General features: G+C 42.8%; 1 protein-coding gene across 1 annotated transcript in view; it reads right to left on the reverse strand.

Annotated features, from left to right (window-relative positions):
• poc1b (POC1 centriolar protein B) overlaps positions 1–17,643 on the reverse strand; it is a 72,997-nt gene extending 55,354 nt beyond the window's left edge. Inside the window, exons 1-10 of the mRNA XM_061720917.1 lie at positions 17,515–17,643; positions 15,376–15,460; positions 12,779–12,950; positions 12,516–12,695; positions 11,169–11,276; positions 6,887–7,002; positions 6,674–6,807; positions 5,764–5,832; positions 3,929–4,081; positions 2,422–2,499 (exon numbers count right to left, since the gene is read on the reverse strand). Coding sequence (XP_061576901.1) covers positions 2,422–2,499; positions 3,929–4,081; positions 5,764–5,832; positions 6,674–6,807; positions 6,887–7,002; positions 11,169–11,276; positions 12,516–12,695; positions 12,779–12,950; positions 15,376–15,460; positions 17,515–17,529 — 1,110 coding nt within the window. The 5' untranslated portion in view covers positions 17,530–17,643. The remainder of the gene's footprint in view (positions 1–2,421; positions 2,500–3,928; positions 4,082–5,763; positions 5,833–6,673; positions 6,808–6,886; positions 7,003–11,168; positions 11,277–12,515; positions 12,696–12,778; positions 12,951–15,375; positions 15,461–17,514) is intronic.
• Positions 17,644–17,800: the final 157 nt, after the last annotated feature.

The following is a 17,800-nucleotide window of genomic DNA, read 5'->3' on the forward strand; positions in this document are numbered from 1 at the left end:
AGTTCTGCAGCTCAGGGACTCACGTTGGAAGAAAAATCCTTAAACTCACATTTACCAGCGTAAAAAGGACAAAGAAACGCGTGATCTCGGGTCCACGACACAGTTTTTTCAGAAGGAAGAGGTTCATGTTCTCTAGTTGTTTCAGGTTCTGGTGTTTAAAGGAAAATGTGGACCAAAACAAAAGTAAACCAGTCATTAACCATTAAAATTAACACTTCAAGAAACCTAAATCATTTCATTTGACTTACAATTTTGTCATTTACAATAAATGAAACTTTTTTAGGAACAAGTGCTTAAACGCAGCTATTCACAGAATAAGAGTTGTTTGTTTTTTTTGATTGATTTTCTTTTATATACATTCAGCAACAAAAACCTCTTAGAATTAACATCTGAGTCACAAAAAGAGACACAACTCATGGCTTTGTGTCCAGGATGAGACCAACTGTCCATAACTGGAGACGCTTTAGTCCCAGAGACATCGAGGTAAAATGAGTCCAAAGACACGTCAAGCTCAGACCTGATTAAAAAAAAGGCTTGTTTTCCTAAAACCTGTTTAAATGTACAACATTAAACTCTCGTTTCCAGCCGTCCTCTAGGAGCAACATCTAGAGTAGGCTGATTAAGACCAAGGCACATCCAGGAGTTCAACACAGAGAGAACGAGACACGTAGATTTGTGTTTGTGACTGAAAAGTGATCCAAAGAAGAAGAAACAACAACAAAAGAAATTCTGACTTCTGTCTCTCTTTTTGTAAAGAAATATACAGAAGCCTCCTGAATGACAGTTCATCTGTTTCAGCTTCTGTGTCTGTGTGTCCACAGAAACAGGAACAGAAACATCATATTTTCAGACAAACAATGTCTAAGAAACATTTTAAGAGTAAACTCAAGAAGCCCAAAGTGATGCTTGAGGTTCTTTGGGTTGGTAAAGCTGGACGTTGGTCTGCATCGCCCCCTTGTGGTGATGTGAGAGTACAGCGCTCTCGTTTACACGGCTGAACTTCAGCAGCCACACCAGGATTTATACTTGGATTATAAACTTTTAACTTCAATTATCGCAGAACTAAAAGTAAACAGGAAAATAAATTAATAAATACATAAAAAAAAAAAAAAAAGACTGTGCCATCTTTTTCTTGGACATAAACTTTGAGTCCAACTTGATAAAAAGGGGTTTTTAAAACCCATGAGCACTTCTTTACTTTTTACTGATGTTGTTTCAGTGTTTTACTGTATTGGGTTTATTGAGTAAAATTTTTATTGCTGACATTTAAATCAATTGTGCAGCATATACATTTAAAAGAATAATAAAAGCCAGTTTGATGAAGAAATATCATGATAATTGTTAAGTTAGGTGGGTTTTCTTTTTTTCTCTCTCTCTTTTTAGCACCATTGTCATATTTGTTTTCTTCGAATCAAAAAAAGGATACGAATATCTGTGTTTGACGACAGCTATTTTGTGTTATTTTATAACTTTGTTGTAGTTTTGGTTTTGTTGGTTTGTTTTGTTTTATTGGAAAGTGTTTTTTTTTTTAATTGCGTAATTTGTTTTTTTTTATTACATTAATTGAAATTTGATTTCTTAGGAAAAAGGGACAGATAAAATAAGCTTAGTCTTCTTCTTGTTCCCTTTCATTCAAGGAAAGAGATTTGTTGTAATTAAATTGAACTGTTTTGTTTTTATTTTACTGCATGAAATAAAGAATAAAATAAAAAAAATAATATATTATATATATATATATATATATATATATATATATAGCTATAATGTATAGATGAACTTTGCGACGTGAACAGACCGGTTCCATCCGGGGATTCTCATATTAATTCCTAAAACAGGAATGTTTTGTTGGACACGAGAATAACTGGTGCCATGTTTTTGCCTTTACACATGTTTAAAGGTATGAAAACATTAAAGTGTTAGGTTATAATTGCATAAATTGTCTATATTTCATTACTTTATATACTGTCTTGGGGTTACATTTGCAAAAAAATGCTAAGAACCAAATGCTCAAAAATTAAAAACCAAAATAGACCGAAAATGGAACAAATAAAAACGGAATGTGGGAAAAAAAAATCAAACCGATTTCATTCGTCTCTGTTTCCTCCCTGGATCTGTTTGATAATTCTGACCCACATGATGTTTCTGAAAGCAGTTCTATCAGCATTCTGGGAGCTGATTGGTCCTTACAGCATCATTAGCTGCCAATACTTGCTGTTTAATCTCAATATAATACTAGTATTCATATTTTGCATAACTACAGTCATATAATTCATGCAACAGCTCAAAAAACAGTTTAATAACACTAACCCAAATCAATATCGGAATCGAATCGAATCTTGATAATCGATTCTGAATCTTAAGAATCGGAATCGAATCGATTCTTGACATTTGAATCGATCCCCAGCCCTAGCAGCAGCTTACCTTGCTGTTGTAAACTGGGTGGCCCAACTCCATGACGTGCGGGTCGGTGGAGCGGGTGTCCGCCAGCGTCGGACCGATCTGCGATGGAGAGGACGGTAAATACAGGGACACGTTCTGCCGGACACATGAAACCGTCCTGCTCTGCCGTGTAGGAGCTTCTCAAGCTTTTCTTCCAACGCTCTGCTCTCAGATTATCACCTCGGCTGACGTGAAACGACCCTGACAACCATCGGTGATGGCCATGATTACTGATAACTGGAGTTCAGGTTGGAGTTACCCAGAAACCACGAGGATAGTCAACATTAGTGAAGTCATTATTGATGTTTATAAAAACAAGAAAGAGCTGTTCTGTACCTGGAAGTGAGGTCAAAACAACCGCATGAAGCTGTTTGCTTGTGTGAATCATCTCTGCATCTCTGCCCACATTAACAGACAGATTATAAACATCTGTCTGTGTCTGTTTCTCCCTTATTAACTGAGACAACTGACCTAAACGGCTACGATGGGATGGGAATTGGAGGACCCCCCGCTGGGAATCAGCTCTGATGCAAATACTGTATTTTCTGGACTATAAATCGCGTTTCTTTTTTAATGGTTTGGCCGAGGTTGCGACTTATAGGAGTGACTTATGTGTGAAATTATTAACACATTATTACCGCTTTATAATTTCACATGTTATTTTCACACTAAACCTCAAGAGGGCGAACTGCAACTGACGATGAGTCTGATGTAAACGACGTAGAAGAGGAAGCTGCATCTTCTACCTCCAGAGTTAGCAGAGTTGTTTAAAAGTGAGACCGAGGACAAAGTTTCATTGGATTTTAGTTATTTGGAGAGACACGGATGGTTTGCTAAACTTCTTAGTATGTTATTTATGCTATAGTTATCTGAATAACTATTAATATATTATGTTAACATACCGTTGTGTCATGTAACGGAAGCAAACCTTACAATTATTCAGCCTGTTGTTGCCTCTATTCTATCTTTATTTTAAATTGCCTTTCGAGATGACATGTCTGTTCTTGGTGTTGGATTTTATAAAATAAATTTCCCCCAAAATGCGACTTATACTCCAGTGCGAATAATATATATGTTTTTATTATGCATTTTATTATGCATATGTCTTTATTATGCATTTTATGTCTGGTGCGACTTGTACTCCGGAGCGACTTATAGTCCGTAAAATACGGTAAACAGAAGTGCACTAAACTCAGATCAATCTGATCTGCTGAAGTCAGTGACCCGCAACTTTCAAAAAACGTAAAGTAGGCATCGCATCTGTCCTTTTATTGGCTGGAGTGACTTTTGTCTCCCAAAAATCAAAAGGAAGAAAGGGGAGAATGCAGCGGGAGCGGTTTTAGGGGTCTCACAAACATGACGGACCCGTGTGGTGATGGAGGAGAAGCTAAAGGAAAGCAGGGAGGTTCCTGCATCAGAGGAGGGTTTAGAGAAAAGCTTTATATCTGATTGTGTGTTTATTGATGGAGTGAAGGGAGAGAGGAGGGACCTGGATGGAGGACGGCTGCGGGTGGTGAAGGTGGGGAACCCTGGGGTGGATGTCAGACAGGTGGGGTGCAGGATCGGGGCTGGACCTCTGGCTGTGCTGCTGCAGGACGTCCCGATACGCCCGTCTGTCAAAGTTCGTCCTCCACAGCAGCACCTGGAGGACAGAAACCAGCAGTTGGAGTCCTGATGGACACATTTCTTCTGCTTCTACACAGGAAACAGGGCGACAGTGACGCTAAAGGGTTGCATCCTTTTCCTTCAAATAGGTATGATCCACATAAAGCTGTCCTCTTATCGTCTTCAGCCCGAAGCTGTTGGGGACGAGACTGAACCTGACGAGGGAGCTCTGACAGCCTGAGGCCAAGCTGTGCCGGAATAAATAGAGTTTAATTATATCCTGTTCAGTTTTCCCAAAAGGAAACTTCAGAGGTCAAGGCCATAGGCCTGTGTTGAAAAAAATCGATTTTCCGATTCTAAATCGATTCTCATTAATTCCTAAAAATCGATTCTTATGTCTAAAGAGCGATTTTTTTTTTATTTTTTTATTTTTTCATCATTTTCGCCAGGTGAACTTTAATCCCAGTAGTCGGACACACAGTTTGTCATGACACTTCTGAAAAATGCCAGGTGCTTCATGGCAATATGTGTGCGTGGTGACAGAATAAATTAGATCAGCTAAAATGATTTGTTTACTGCATGAACTGTTGCAATTTCTTTCTTTTTTGCACTTTAAATGGATATTGAAAGGCCTGTTTGAGTTATTTATTTCTTAGTTATTTCACAACAATTATTGTGTACAGTCATATAATTCAGGCAACAGCTCAAAAAACATTTTAAATAACACTAAGCCAAATCAATATTGAATCGGATCGAATCGAATCATGATAATCGATTCTGAATCTTAAGAATCGGAATCGAATCAATTCTTGACATTTGAATCGATCCCCAGGCGCAAACGGAAAGAATAGAAAATACAGAAAGCTAACGACGGCCGCAGCAAGAGAGGATGCAATCGTCAATCATCTCCTGCTGATGAGCAGCTGATGCGACGTTAAGAGACCTTTCTAGGCTTCAAACCCACAAATTACTGAGATGTGTAAATAGGACACAAGTCTGTTTATCAGAGGAGAAAATAATTTGGACGTCTGGAGTAGGGCTGCAATAATTCCTCGAGTAACTCGATTATAAAAAATGCTGAGGATTTTCCTTGGCCTCGAAGCGCCGTTTAAATAAAAAAATAAATGTAAACTTCACGTTTGGCACGGTTCTTTTTAATTGACACAACGTGCTAACAGGCATGTGTCCCTTATAAAGCGGAAGAAGACGCTTTTCGTAACGTGTGTGAACAGTTTAGCTGACAACAGTGACGACAACAATGAGAAAAAGCAGCAAAGCAAAAATAATAAGAGGAAGAGACAGAACATGTCGAAGGTGTGGGATTATTTCGAATTAAGAATGTATAAAAAAATATATAAAAATAATAAAAAAGGCCCCGGTCCAAATGGTGTAAGACTCTTGTTCCGAGTCCCGGTCCACAGCCAATCATTTCTGTTGAAACATGTTGCTTCTGTTGCTTCTAGTTTGCATAATATGTAAATAAATGTCAATTATTCTCATAAAAGAAACAAATTGGTTGTTTTTAATCAAGTAATCTGTCTTGTTTTCTTTTGTATATTTATAATTGGGATTTAATAAAGCAAAAGTAAGTTTTATCTGATTAATCGATGGAATATTTGATAGAATAATCAATCAACAAATATTCGATAGCTGCAGCCCTAATCTGAGACGCGATCAGTCTGCAGAACCTGTTTAACGTGGGGGGGCGTTTGTCCAAACCTGACTGTCGGCTCCTCCAGAGGCGAACGCGTCTCCGACCCGAGAGAAGACCACGGTCATCACAGCAGCCTGAAAACCACACCAGAGAAACGTTAGGCAAGGCAGGTTCATCTGTATAGCACAATTCAACACAAGGTAATTCAAAGTGCTTTACATCAACATTAAAAACGGCAAGACACAATTAAACAGTAAATGACAAATAAAATGATAAGAAAAGAGGTGAAATAATAAAAAAGCACAGGTTGTTAAAAAGTAAGGGCAGTAGAGTACAGCAGGTACACATCTTATTCTTACAATGGCAAGAATTACGTTTCTATACGGTCAAAACGTACAAATACCGGGTCAAATACAGTATTACAAAAGTAATCTGTAACAATTTGTACGGTGAATTAAACCAATTTGACATTCTATAACACAATGCCTGTTTCCAGGTCTTATTTCACACAACTGACGAGAATTACGTTTCTATACGGTCAAAACGTACAAACCCGAAGAGTATTAGGGATAGGCAGGAGAAAAAATTTAAATAATATTTTAGAGGAGGAAGATTTTTTTTCATTATGCATTTCGAGAAAAAAGTCGAAATGTCGAGAAAAAAAAATCGAAATGTCGAGAATAATGTTGAAGTACAATTTCGAGAAAAAAGTCGAAAAGTATTCCAACTTTATTCTCGAAATTTCGACTTTATTCACAAAATTTAATTTCATTCAGGGCTTATCCATAACTTTGTGCGGTTTTCCAAAATCATGAGTATTTAATTTAAGAGTACGCTTAAATAACAAATAAAATGAAATAATGATAAGAAAAGAGGTAAAATAATAAAAAGCGCAAGTTGTTAAGTGGACTAAAACAACCACGGCGGAGGACTGATCCCCAGAACATCGCCACGACGACGGAGCGGCGGCGCCACCTTGTGTCCGTGCAGCGTGTAGAGCAGCCGTCCCTCCAGCAGGTCCAGGATCTTCACGGTGCCGTCGCTGGAGCCGCTGATCAGGTAGTTGTTGGACGGGTGGAAGGAGAAACTGTTGATGCCCGCGCTGTGGACTGAACGTTACAAATGTGAGCCTCTCAAAACCAACAAGCTGCAAAGCCTCATGGGTGAATTCATTTTCAGTTTCTGCACCTTGATAGTGCTGCAGGAGCTTGTTGGTCCGGAGATCCCAGATCTTCAGCGAGCTGTCAGCCCCAGACGTGGCGATGCAGGTGCCGCTGGAGTTGAAGTCCACAAACGTGGAGGAGCTGAAACACAAGAACGCTCGTTGGAGGAGTCGGGAGCATTAGGGCTGGGGATGGGTTAAAATGGCAAGAATCGATTCCATTCCAATTCTTAAGATTCAGAATCGATTATCAGGATTTGATTTGATCAAGGTTAGTGTATTAAAACTGTTTTTTCAGCTGTTGCATGTATTATATGACTGTAGTTCTGCAACATATTAATACTAGTATTATATTGAGATTCAACAGCAAGTATAGGCAGCTAATGATGCTGTAAGGACCAATCACCTCCCAGAATGCTGATAGAACTGCTTTCAGAAACATTGTGTGGGTAAAAATTATCAAACAGATCCAGGGCAGCAAACAGAGACGGATGAAATCGGTTTGATTTTTTCCCATTTATGAGAATTTGGTTTTTAACATTTTATGCAAATGTAACCCCAAGACGGTATATAAAGCAAAGAAATATAGACAATTTATGCAATTATAACTGAACACTTTAATGTTTTCATACCTTTAAAGATATTTAAAGGCAAAAACATGGCACTAGTTATTCTCGTGTCTAACAAAACATTCCTTTTTTGGGCAAAAACAAAAAAATTCCAAAAGTTGTAATGTAATGATGAGGGGGGAAAGGGGGGAAAAAAAAAAAAAAAAAAAATCGATCTTTTTGATTTTTAGGAATTAATATGAGAATCCCCCTCCTTGAACCGCCACCTTACTGTGGTGGAGGGGTTTGTGTGCCCGAGTGATCCTAGGAGCTATGTTGTCGGGGGCACTTTCGCCCCTGGTAGGGACTCCCATGGCAAACAGGTCCGGGGTGACGGGCCAGACTAAGAGCGGTTCACAAGCCTTACATGATGACAAATAAACCAAGGACCGTTACGTCGCCCGGATCGGCGTCACCGGGGCCCCGCCCTGGAGCCAGGCCTGGGGTCGGGGCTCGTAGGCGAGCGCCTGGTGGCCGGGTCTTTGCCCGTGGGACCCGGCCGGGCTCAGCCCGAAACGGCGACGCGGGTCCGCCTTCCAGTAGGCCCACCACCCGCAGGAAGGACCATGGCAGGCCGGTGCATTGTGGGCTGGGTAGCAGTCGTGGCGGGGTGCCTCGACGACCCAATCCCTGGACATCAACCCTCACAGTGGGGACATGGAATGTCACCTCGCTGGGGGGGAAGGAGCCGGAGCTTGTGCGTGAGGTTGAGAGATACCGGCTAGAGATAGTCGGGCTCACCTCCACACATAGCTTGGGCTCTGGAACCCAGCTCCTTGAAGGGGGCTGGACCCTCCACTACTCTGGAGTTGCCCAGGGTGAGAGGCGGCGGGCTGGTGTGGGCTTGGTTATAGCCCCCCAGCTCAGCCGCCATGTGTTGGAGTTCACCCCGGTGAACGAGAGGGTCGCTTCCCTGCGCCTTCGGGTCGGGGATAGGTCTCTCACTGTTGTTTGTGCCTACGGGCCGAACAGCAGTGCGGAGTACCCAGCCTTCTTGGAGTCCCTGGGAGGAGTACTTGATAGTGCTCCAACTGGGGACTCCATTGTTCTACTGGGGGACTTCAACGCTCACGTGGGCAATGACAGTGATACCTGGAGAGGCGTGATTGGGAGGAACGGCCTCCCCGATCTGAACCCGAGCGGTGTTTTGTTGTTGGACTTCTGTGCGAGTCACAGTTTGTCCATCACGAACACCATGTTCAGGCATAAGGGTGTCCATTGGTGCACATGGCACCAGGACACCCTAGGCCGGAGGTCAATGATCGACTTTGTTGTCGTTTCATCTGACCTTCGGCCGCATGTCTTGGACACTCGGGTGAAGAGAGGGGCTGAGCTGTCAACTGATCACCACCTGGTGGTGAGTTGGATGCGCTGGCGGAGGAGGAGGTTGGACAGACCGGGCAGACCCAAACGGATTGTGAGGGTCTGTTGGGAACGTCTGGCTGAGCCCTCTGTCAGGGACATCTTCAACTCCCACCTCCGGGAGAGCTTCTCTCGGATCCCGGGGGAGGCGGGGGACATCGAGTCCGAGTGGACCATGTTCTCTGCCTCCATTGTCAACGCGGCGGCTCGAAGCTGTGGACGCAAGGTCTCCGGTGCCTGTCGTGGCGGCAATCCTAGAACCCGGTGGTGGACACCGGAAGTACAGGATGCCGTCAGACTGAAGAAGGAGTCCTACCGGGCTATGTTGGCCGGTGGGACTCCTGACGCAGTAGATGGGTACCGGCAGGCCAAGCGGGCCGCGGCTCGGGCAGTCTTGGAGGCAAAAACTCGGGTCTGGGAGGAGTTCGGGGAGGCCATGGAGGAGGACTTTCGGTCGGCCTCGAGGAAATTCTGGAGGACCGTTCGGCGCCTCAGAAGGGGGAAGCAGTACTCTGCCGGCACCATTTATGGTGCTGGTGGGGAGCTGTTGACCTCGACTGGGGACATTGTCGGACGGTGGAAGGAATACTTTGAGGATCTCCTTAACCCGACTGACATGCCTTCCACTGAGGAAGCAGAGGGTTGGGGCTCGGAGGCGTGCTCATCCATCACCCAAGCCGAGGTCACCGAGGTGGTTCGTAAGCTCCTCGGTGGCCGGGCACCGGGGGTGGATGAGATTCGCCCTGAGTACCTCAAGTCTCTGGATGTCGTAGGGCTGTCTTGGCTGACACGCCTGTGCGACATTGCATGGAGGAAGGGGACAGTACCGCTGGGGTGGCAAACCGGGGTGGTGGTCCCTCTGTTCAAAAAGGGGGACCGGAGAGTGTGTTCCAACTACAGGGGGATCACACTTCTCAGCCTCCCGGGGAAAGTCTACCCCAGGGTACTGGAGAGGAGATTACGGCCGATAGTCGAACCTCGGATTCAGGAGGAACAATGCGGTTTTCGTCCCGGTCGTGGAACACTGGACCAGCTCTATACCCTCCGCAGGGTGCTCGAGGGTTCATGGGAATTTGCCCAACCAGTCTACATGTGTTTTGTGGATCTGGAAAAGGCATTTGACCGTGTCCCTCGTGCCATTCTGTGGGGGGTGCTGAGTGAGTATGGAGTCCGGGGCCCTCTACTAAGGGCTGTCCGGTCTCTGTATGATCGAAGCAGGAGTCTGGTTCGCATTGCCGGCAGTAAGTCAGACTTGTTCCCGGTGCATGTTGGACTCCGGCAGGGCTGCCCTTTGTCACCGGTCCTGTTCATAATTTTTATGGACAGGATTTCTAGGCGCAGCCAGGGGCCGGAGGGGATCCGGTTTGGGAACCTCAGGATTTCATCTCTGCTTTTTGCAGATGATGTTGTCCTGTTGGCTTCATCAGACCGGGACCTCCAGCATGTGCTGGGGCGGTTTGCGGCCGAGTGCGACGCGGCAGGGATGAGAATCAGCACCTCCAAGACCGAGGCCATGGTTCTCGACCGGAAAAGGGTGGCATGCCTTCTCCGGGTGGGTGGAGAAGTCCTGCCTCAGGTGGAGGAGTTCAAGTATCTCGGGATCTTGTTCACGAGTGAGGGAACAATGGAGCGTGAGATTGACAGGCGGATCGGTGCAGCGTCCGCAGTAATGCGGTCGATGTACTGGACCGTCGTGGTAAAGAGGGAGCTGAGTCGAAAGGCGAAGCTCTCGATTTACCGGTCAATCTACGCCCCTACCCTCACCTATGGTCATGAACTTTGGGTAGTGACCGAAAGGACAAGATCGCGGATACAAGCGGCCGAGATGAGTTTCCTCCGCAGGGTGGCTGGACGCTCCCTTAGAGATAGGGTGAGGAGTTCGGTCACCCGGGAGGAGCTCGGAGTCGAGCCGCTACTCCTCCACATTGAGAGGAGTCAGCTGAGGTGGCTTGGGCATCTGTACCGGATGCCTCCTGGACGCCTCCCTAGGGAGGTGTTCCAGGCATGTCCCACCGGGAGGAGACCCCGGGGAAGACCCAGGACACGCTGGAGAGACTATGTCTCTCGGCTGGCCTGGGAACGCCTCGGACTCCCCCCGGAAGAGCTGGAGGAGGTGTCTGGGGTGAGGGAAGTCTGGGCATCCCTGCTGAGGCTGCTGCCCCCGCGACCCGGGAACGGATAAGCGGGAGAAGATGAGATGATGAGTGAATATGAGAATCGATTTAGAATTGGAAAATTGATCTTTTCAACACAGGCTTACAGGGCATCGACCCGTCGGGGCAGATCCACACCCGGCGACACCGACGCCGCTGCAGCACCGATCTGTGGCGGGACTTACGCTCCATAGTCGGTGAAGCAGTTGATGCAGGCCTTGGTGGAGGCGTCCCACAGACGGACGGCCCGGTCGTCCCCACAGGAAGCGATGATCCTCCCATCCGGAGAAAACCTGGAGCAGAAGGCGGGACATGACTCAAAAAGGTAACACCTCCGAGTTCTAAACTTTCGGAGCATCAACAATCGCTTCTTTAAGATCAGCGCTGATATCTTTCCTTCCTGCATTTGTGTTACACACCTGCAATAAAACCTCTGATTTCACACCATGATGATCAGTTGACCACGTGCTGCTGATTGACAGCATCTGACTACGACTCTTTTTTTTATTTATGTGCCCCCCCTACAAATACGAAACCAGTATGAAATGAACAACGCGGACTTCTTTTCAGTCCGGGATGACTCCCTGTTGCTTCCAGAGAGCAGCGGCATGTGTGAATGTATGGAAGTAAATCTGTGCCATTGGATTTTGAAAGAAAAAAGTGATTGAATTTCTAGCACTGAATATTTATCCAATGAAATTATGTATTGGAATGTTTTTCAATGTTAAAATATTCAACCGAAAAAAATTAAAATAAATTAAAAAAAATAAAAATAAAAAAAATCCACCGCAAATAATTCAAACTCAAAAAATTTAAGCGCAAAAAATTCAACCTCAAAAAATTCAATCTCAAATAATTTAAATTTTAAAAGCTTCATCATTACAAAATTATACTGCAAAAAATGTAATCTCCAAAAATTCAACCTCAAAAAATTCAACCTCAACATCAGGGAACCCAAGGAAGAGCAATCGATTCTAGATTCAAGATTGGGAGCATGATGTACCGTTAATGTACAAATGTCAGCTGTCAATTACTGAATTTTACAGACACCAACCAGATGGACGGCATAAAGGAGAGTTAAAACACACCGAAGCCCTGTTATTGTTGGACACGGCTAAAATCTGGTCACCATGGTAGCCGACGTTAAGCCGAAGTTGAACTGGGGCGACTCGTGTTCGCTCCTTTTGCTCGAAGCACGCTGCCGATCTTGAATCTAGAATCGATTGCTTTTCCTTGGGTTCCCGGATGTTGAGGTAACATTTTTTGCAGTAAAATATTTTAACGTTGAATTTTTTTTTATTTTTATTTTTTTTAAAGATTTTTCGTGGCTCTAGTGGCCCTTTATTCAAGTTGCAGACAGGAAGGGGGTAGAGAGACAATGGGGATGACATGCAGCTAACATTGAATATTTTAATGCTGAAAAACATTCAGATACATAATTCCATTTCATTAATATTCAGTTCTAGAAATCCAATCACTTGACGCAGATTGACTTCCCTATGACGGGTAAGGATGGGCGTTGCCGCGGATACCTGGCGCAGCGGACCCAGTTGTTGTGCTGGTTGAGCGAGTGGATGAAGCTCTGGCGGTGAACGCTCCACACTTTGACCGACTTGTCGTCCGACGCCGTCACCAGCCTCAGGCCGTCGGGGGAGAAGGCCACGCTGCGCACGGCGGCGGTGTGCGCCTTGAACACGGTCGACTCTCCTTTCCTGTCGGACAACATCACAGGAAACCCGTTTAAACACCCCCACGACGCCGGTTCCTGCCCCCCTGCAGCCGAACGACGCCTCACATGGTGGGGGTCCACAGGCGGACGGTTCTGTCCTTGGAGCAGGACGCCACCAGCGTGCCGGACGGAGAGAACTGCACCCCCGTGACGGCCTCCTGGTGGCCGGCGTAGCGGAAGGCCCGGGCCTTGGAGGCCAGGTTCCATATCATCAGGGTCTTGTCCGCCGACCCGGACGCTGGACGGACAAAAGTGAAAGATAGAAACGCGTCAGCCCTAAACACATGCAGTTCTTTGTACGTTTTGACCGTATAGAAACATAATTCTCGTCAGTTGTGTGAAATAAGACCTGGAAACAGGCATTGTGGGATAGAGTTGTCAAATTGGTTAATTCACCGTACGAATTGTTACGGATTACTTTTGTAATACTGTATTTGAGCCGGTCTTTGTACGTTTTGACCTTATAGAAACGTAATTCTTGCCATTGTAAGATTGAGATGTGTATCTGCTGTACTCTACTGCCCTTACTTTTTAACAACTTTTTATTATTTTACCTCTTTTCTTATCATTTTATTTGTCATTTACTGTTTAATTGTGTCTTGCCGCTTTTAATGTTGATGTAAAGCACTTTGAATTACCTTGTGTTGAATTGTGCTATACAAATACACTTGCCTTGCCTTGCCTTACACAAGTAAGTAAATAAATAGAGATTACAACACATGAACAGTCTGGGTTTGTAAAAACACCAAAACATCAAATTAAATATGATGGCTCTCATTTCAGTTTGAATTCTTTGAAGAACGAATCACACGGATGAATAACACTCTTCATCAGTGAACTTACTTGTACAGCAGGATCACAGACAAACTTTCATCCTAAAATACATCTTTTTTTGGGTGGGGGTTATAATAAATAATAAATATAATCAATTAAATGGATATGTAAAGTGTTTGTTGGCTGTGTCGCTGCGTTTCCTCTGGAATGATGAAAGATGGAACAATGCAGGGTACCAGAGGCGCCACCACAGCTACTGTCCACTGATGGAACGAAGACATTTACAGTGTTTACAGTTCAAGACTGCCGTCTCCTCTGGGCCTTTACCCTGTTTCCAACATGGACACGTGTCCTGCGGTCTGGTGAGGCTAAAACTGAACTGTTTGGTTACAATGATCAGTTTAAAGTTTAATGGTCTCAGAACATCATCGTAATCATGAAGCATGGAGGTGGGAGCATCATGTTGTGGGCCCGATGTGCTGCACTTAAAAAAAGAGGGGATCATGAGGAAGGAAGATCGTATAGATATACTGAACCATCATCTCAATAGATCAGGCAGAAAGTTCAAGTCCTGCAGGACACGTCTGAGCGGCACTGAAAAGAAAGTTTGTACGAATAAACCTGAATCGGCTCCCTCAGGAGGAATGGAAGAAGATTCCAAAGTGACGCTGTGAGATGCTTGTTTGAGCCAAGTTTAACAGTTTAAAGTCTATTCTTCCAAGTGTTGACCACAAGGATGTAAACTACTAGCTTTAATGGAAGTATTAGAAACTCTGTCTCTAATCTTTCGACATTTTTACAGACACATTTCAGAAATAATTGATCCAAAACAACAAAAATATTCCTCAACTTGTTGCCAAGCTTGTGTTTTCCTAAACTGCACATGAACTTCTCGTTGCAACTGTAACCTCCATCCAAGAGTATCCAGTCTCTGAAGACTGCTGGTCGCCTGAACTCTGACCTTCTTCACTTCCTACTGTACCACAGATATCTACTTTTGGAAAGGATCGTTTGTAATATCTGCAGATGTTCTGATTTTCTTCCCAAATTTGATAGCTGGGCTTTGGGCTGATATTGAGTTCTGATCCTTTTAAATTAAATACTTTTAAGATCAAACTAATAAAAACGTCTAGTGCAGCCACGAATATTTCAATTAAATGTCATTTCTGTTTTTACATTTGGTTTCTACCTCTCTTTGGGGAATGTCTCTGTTTTCTGAAACGCAAACTCCAGCATTTGCTGCTGTGTTACATCCATTTTTTCCCCCTTTGATTTGATCAATACCCACAACCTGCCAGGTCATTGATATCCTCCAATCAGCTGCTACTGGTCGGTCAGAGGTGACAGCTTTTGTGGCAGCGTATTTTTTATTCCATTGTATTCTGCACTAATTTTATTCTATTTATTTTATCTTTGTAATATATGCCTTTTATTAAGCTGTTTTAACTATGCAGCACTTTGGTCAACCTTGGTTGTTTTAAACTATATAAATAAAGATTGAGTTGAATTGATAAACTCGTCCCTTTCGCACGACAGCTCCCGTGCAACCTCTTCAAACCACAGCCTTGCACAAAGGCTTACAAAGTTTTTGCCCTAAAGTGACACCACAATCACTGACATGACCACCCGAGAGAAGTTAGGATCCTTGTTCTGCACCTGACACTCAAGACAGGAAGTTGCAAAGCAGTGTTAGTGTAACTTCCGGTAGGTTTCTGGTTTCTTTTTTTATTTTACACAGTATCAGATGTTTTCATCAGAAAAGGTGAGTATTTCCAACACTGATATTGGTATCAGATAATAACAACAACAATAACAACAGAAAGATGCCAACAAGCATCTGAACATCATTTATGAGTTTGTAACAGATGCAGCAGCTGAAGGATTATTACCTAGTTGTTTGCGGTTTGGATTGAAATCTGCACACGTGACAGTGTCTTTATGTCCTTTAAAGTGTCTCTCAAGGGTGGGATCCTCCTGGAAAGACAATGCACGGAGTCAGAAAACAAAATCCAGCTTTTCTTTAACACTTTTAAAGAAATTACATTTGTTTATTATGAGAGAGATTTGGTATTTCCTGTGTTGTTTCTGATTATATCTAACTATCTGTAGGATAAAGTGAAAGGTTGCGTATGAAGAATAAAGTTATGAATGAATGAATGAATTAATTAATTAATTAATTTTATTCAATCATGACAACACAACACCAAAAAACATTGTGCACAGCATTAACATTTCACACAAAACCAATAATCATGTGTTGAACAATGACTGAAAAGGCATAGGCAGAAGAAAACTGCGTATAAAAGCCTATCCTATATTACCAATTTTCTTTTTTTGGCTACCGACCTACAGAAAACAATAGAAAAGCAAAGAAACAACAAAAGGCAAAGAAACAACAGAAAAGCAAAGAAACATTTACGGATAGTCAATCGCACTTATAAGCTTCAAAAATAGCTTTACAAACCATTTTCTTAAAAACCAAAAGAGAATGACATGTTTTTAAATGTTATGTTGGCATCATTACAGAATTTAACTCCAGTAATGGAGACACGTCTCCTTTACATACCTTTTTTAGCTTTTTGTACAGTGAAATTGCAGACACCTCTAAGATTATACGGAGTCTCCTGAATTGAAAAGAACCTCTGTATTGAGTCAGGGAACATTTTAGATTTTGCTCTGAACATATTTTGCATGATTTTATAATAAAACAAATCATAAAATTCAATAACATGAGAATTTAGAAAAAGTAGCTCTATGTGAGCATAGTAATCAGCCTTATTGATGATACGTATGGCTCGTTTTTGCAGTTTTTATTATTGAATTTAAGGTGGCTTTAAAGGTGGATCCCCACAATTCCACACAGTAAGATAAATAGGGAACAATCAATGAGTGGTTGATCAAATGCAAGGCCTTGGAATCCAGCACATTTCTGGATTTATACAGGATTGCAAGTGATTTTGAAATGTTCCCCTTAATGTATTCAATGTGTTGTTTCCATGTTAACTTTTGGTCAATGAACCCCAAGGAATTTTGTCTCAGAAACCCTTTCAATATCAACATTACAGATTTTTAATTTAACATTACCATCTTCCTAAATCTAAACAGCAAAGTAGACGATAAAAACACAGTGAGATGGAGAAAACTGATACCACCAGTACTGGAGTTGAGGGGGATGAGGGGGGATGGCATCCCCCCTGAAATAAAAACGGTCAAAATCATCCCCCCTGTAAAACTGCCATCCCCCCTTTCCATCCCTTATGTCATTTCATCAATTAATGTGGTTTTGCTGCTATTTCAACATTTAGTCATCACCAGAAAAATAACTTATTTGACAATTTTCACCTGTTTCAAGTACATTTTCACTTGAAATAAGTAGGAAAATCTGCCAGTGGGACAATATTTATCTTCTTATTACAAGCAAAAAAATCTTGTTCCACTGGCAGATTTTTCTACTTATTTCAAGTGAAAATCTACTTGAAAATTTTTGTTTTTTCCAGTGATGAGTCTTTTTTAAGTTTAATGAGATTTTTTTTACTAAAATGAGACATTTTAACTAGAAATAATACAAATATTCTTGTTAAGATTGTGAGTTTTTGCAGTGATCCATTTTACTTATCCTGTGAAGGACAGAGTCGTATTGATAAGTTCAGAAAACTGTTTTTTATTGTTGTGTTTTGATGTATTTGATGTAAGCCCAGTGGATATTTAAAGCTTACAGAAGGCTGCATTTAACTGCTGCTATGTCATTCCTGCAGTATTTTGGTCAGTGCTATTATTTGTAATATATTATATTATTTGTAATCAGCACAAATTATCTGTCCCCATATGATAAAATCCACCATCCCCCCTGATTTTTTTTTACAACTCGAACACTGGATACCACGATATTGTAAGTTATGATATTGATATAACTAATCAGCAAATCCTCTTATGGGAGAAGCCGCTAGCGAGCTGGGAGGACCAGGCTATCAAGCTTCACACCCGGGGCACATTTACCGTAGTAAAAGCTCCCGAGCAGGTGTACTCACCAGAACAGACGCCATCCTGCTCGTTTTGGGGGAGAGTTAACTTTCTCCGGCGAAGTTTGAACAAACGCGCTGCTCTTTTGTCAACAACGCGCCCAGCGAATGAGTCAGACCTGACCGGTCGAGCGCAGAGCAGCGGAGATGATCGCAGAGTGCATCGATTTTGTAATTTTTGGGAAAAGGAAACTGCTAAAAGTCATTTATTGTGTTGGGAAAGAAAGGTAAATAATGTTTTGACCTGGCTGCACCATAAAATAACGGAACTTTAATTTGTAAAAGATGGTGAAAA

The sequence above is a fragment of the Cololabis saira genome, chromosome 5 (assembly GCF_033807715.1).
Source record: "Cololabis saira isolate AMF1-May2022 chromosome 5, fColSai1.1, whole genome shotgun sequence".
Lineage (NCBI taxonomy): Eukaryota > Metazoa > Chordata > Actinopteri > Beloniformes > Belonidae > Cololabis > Cololabis saira.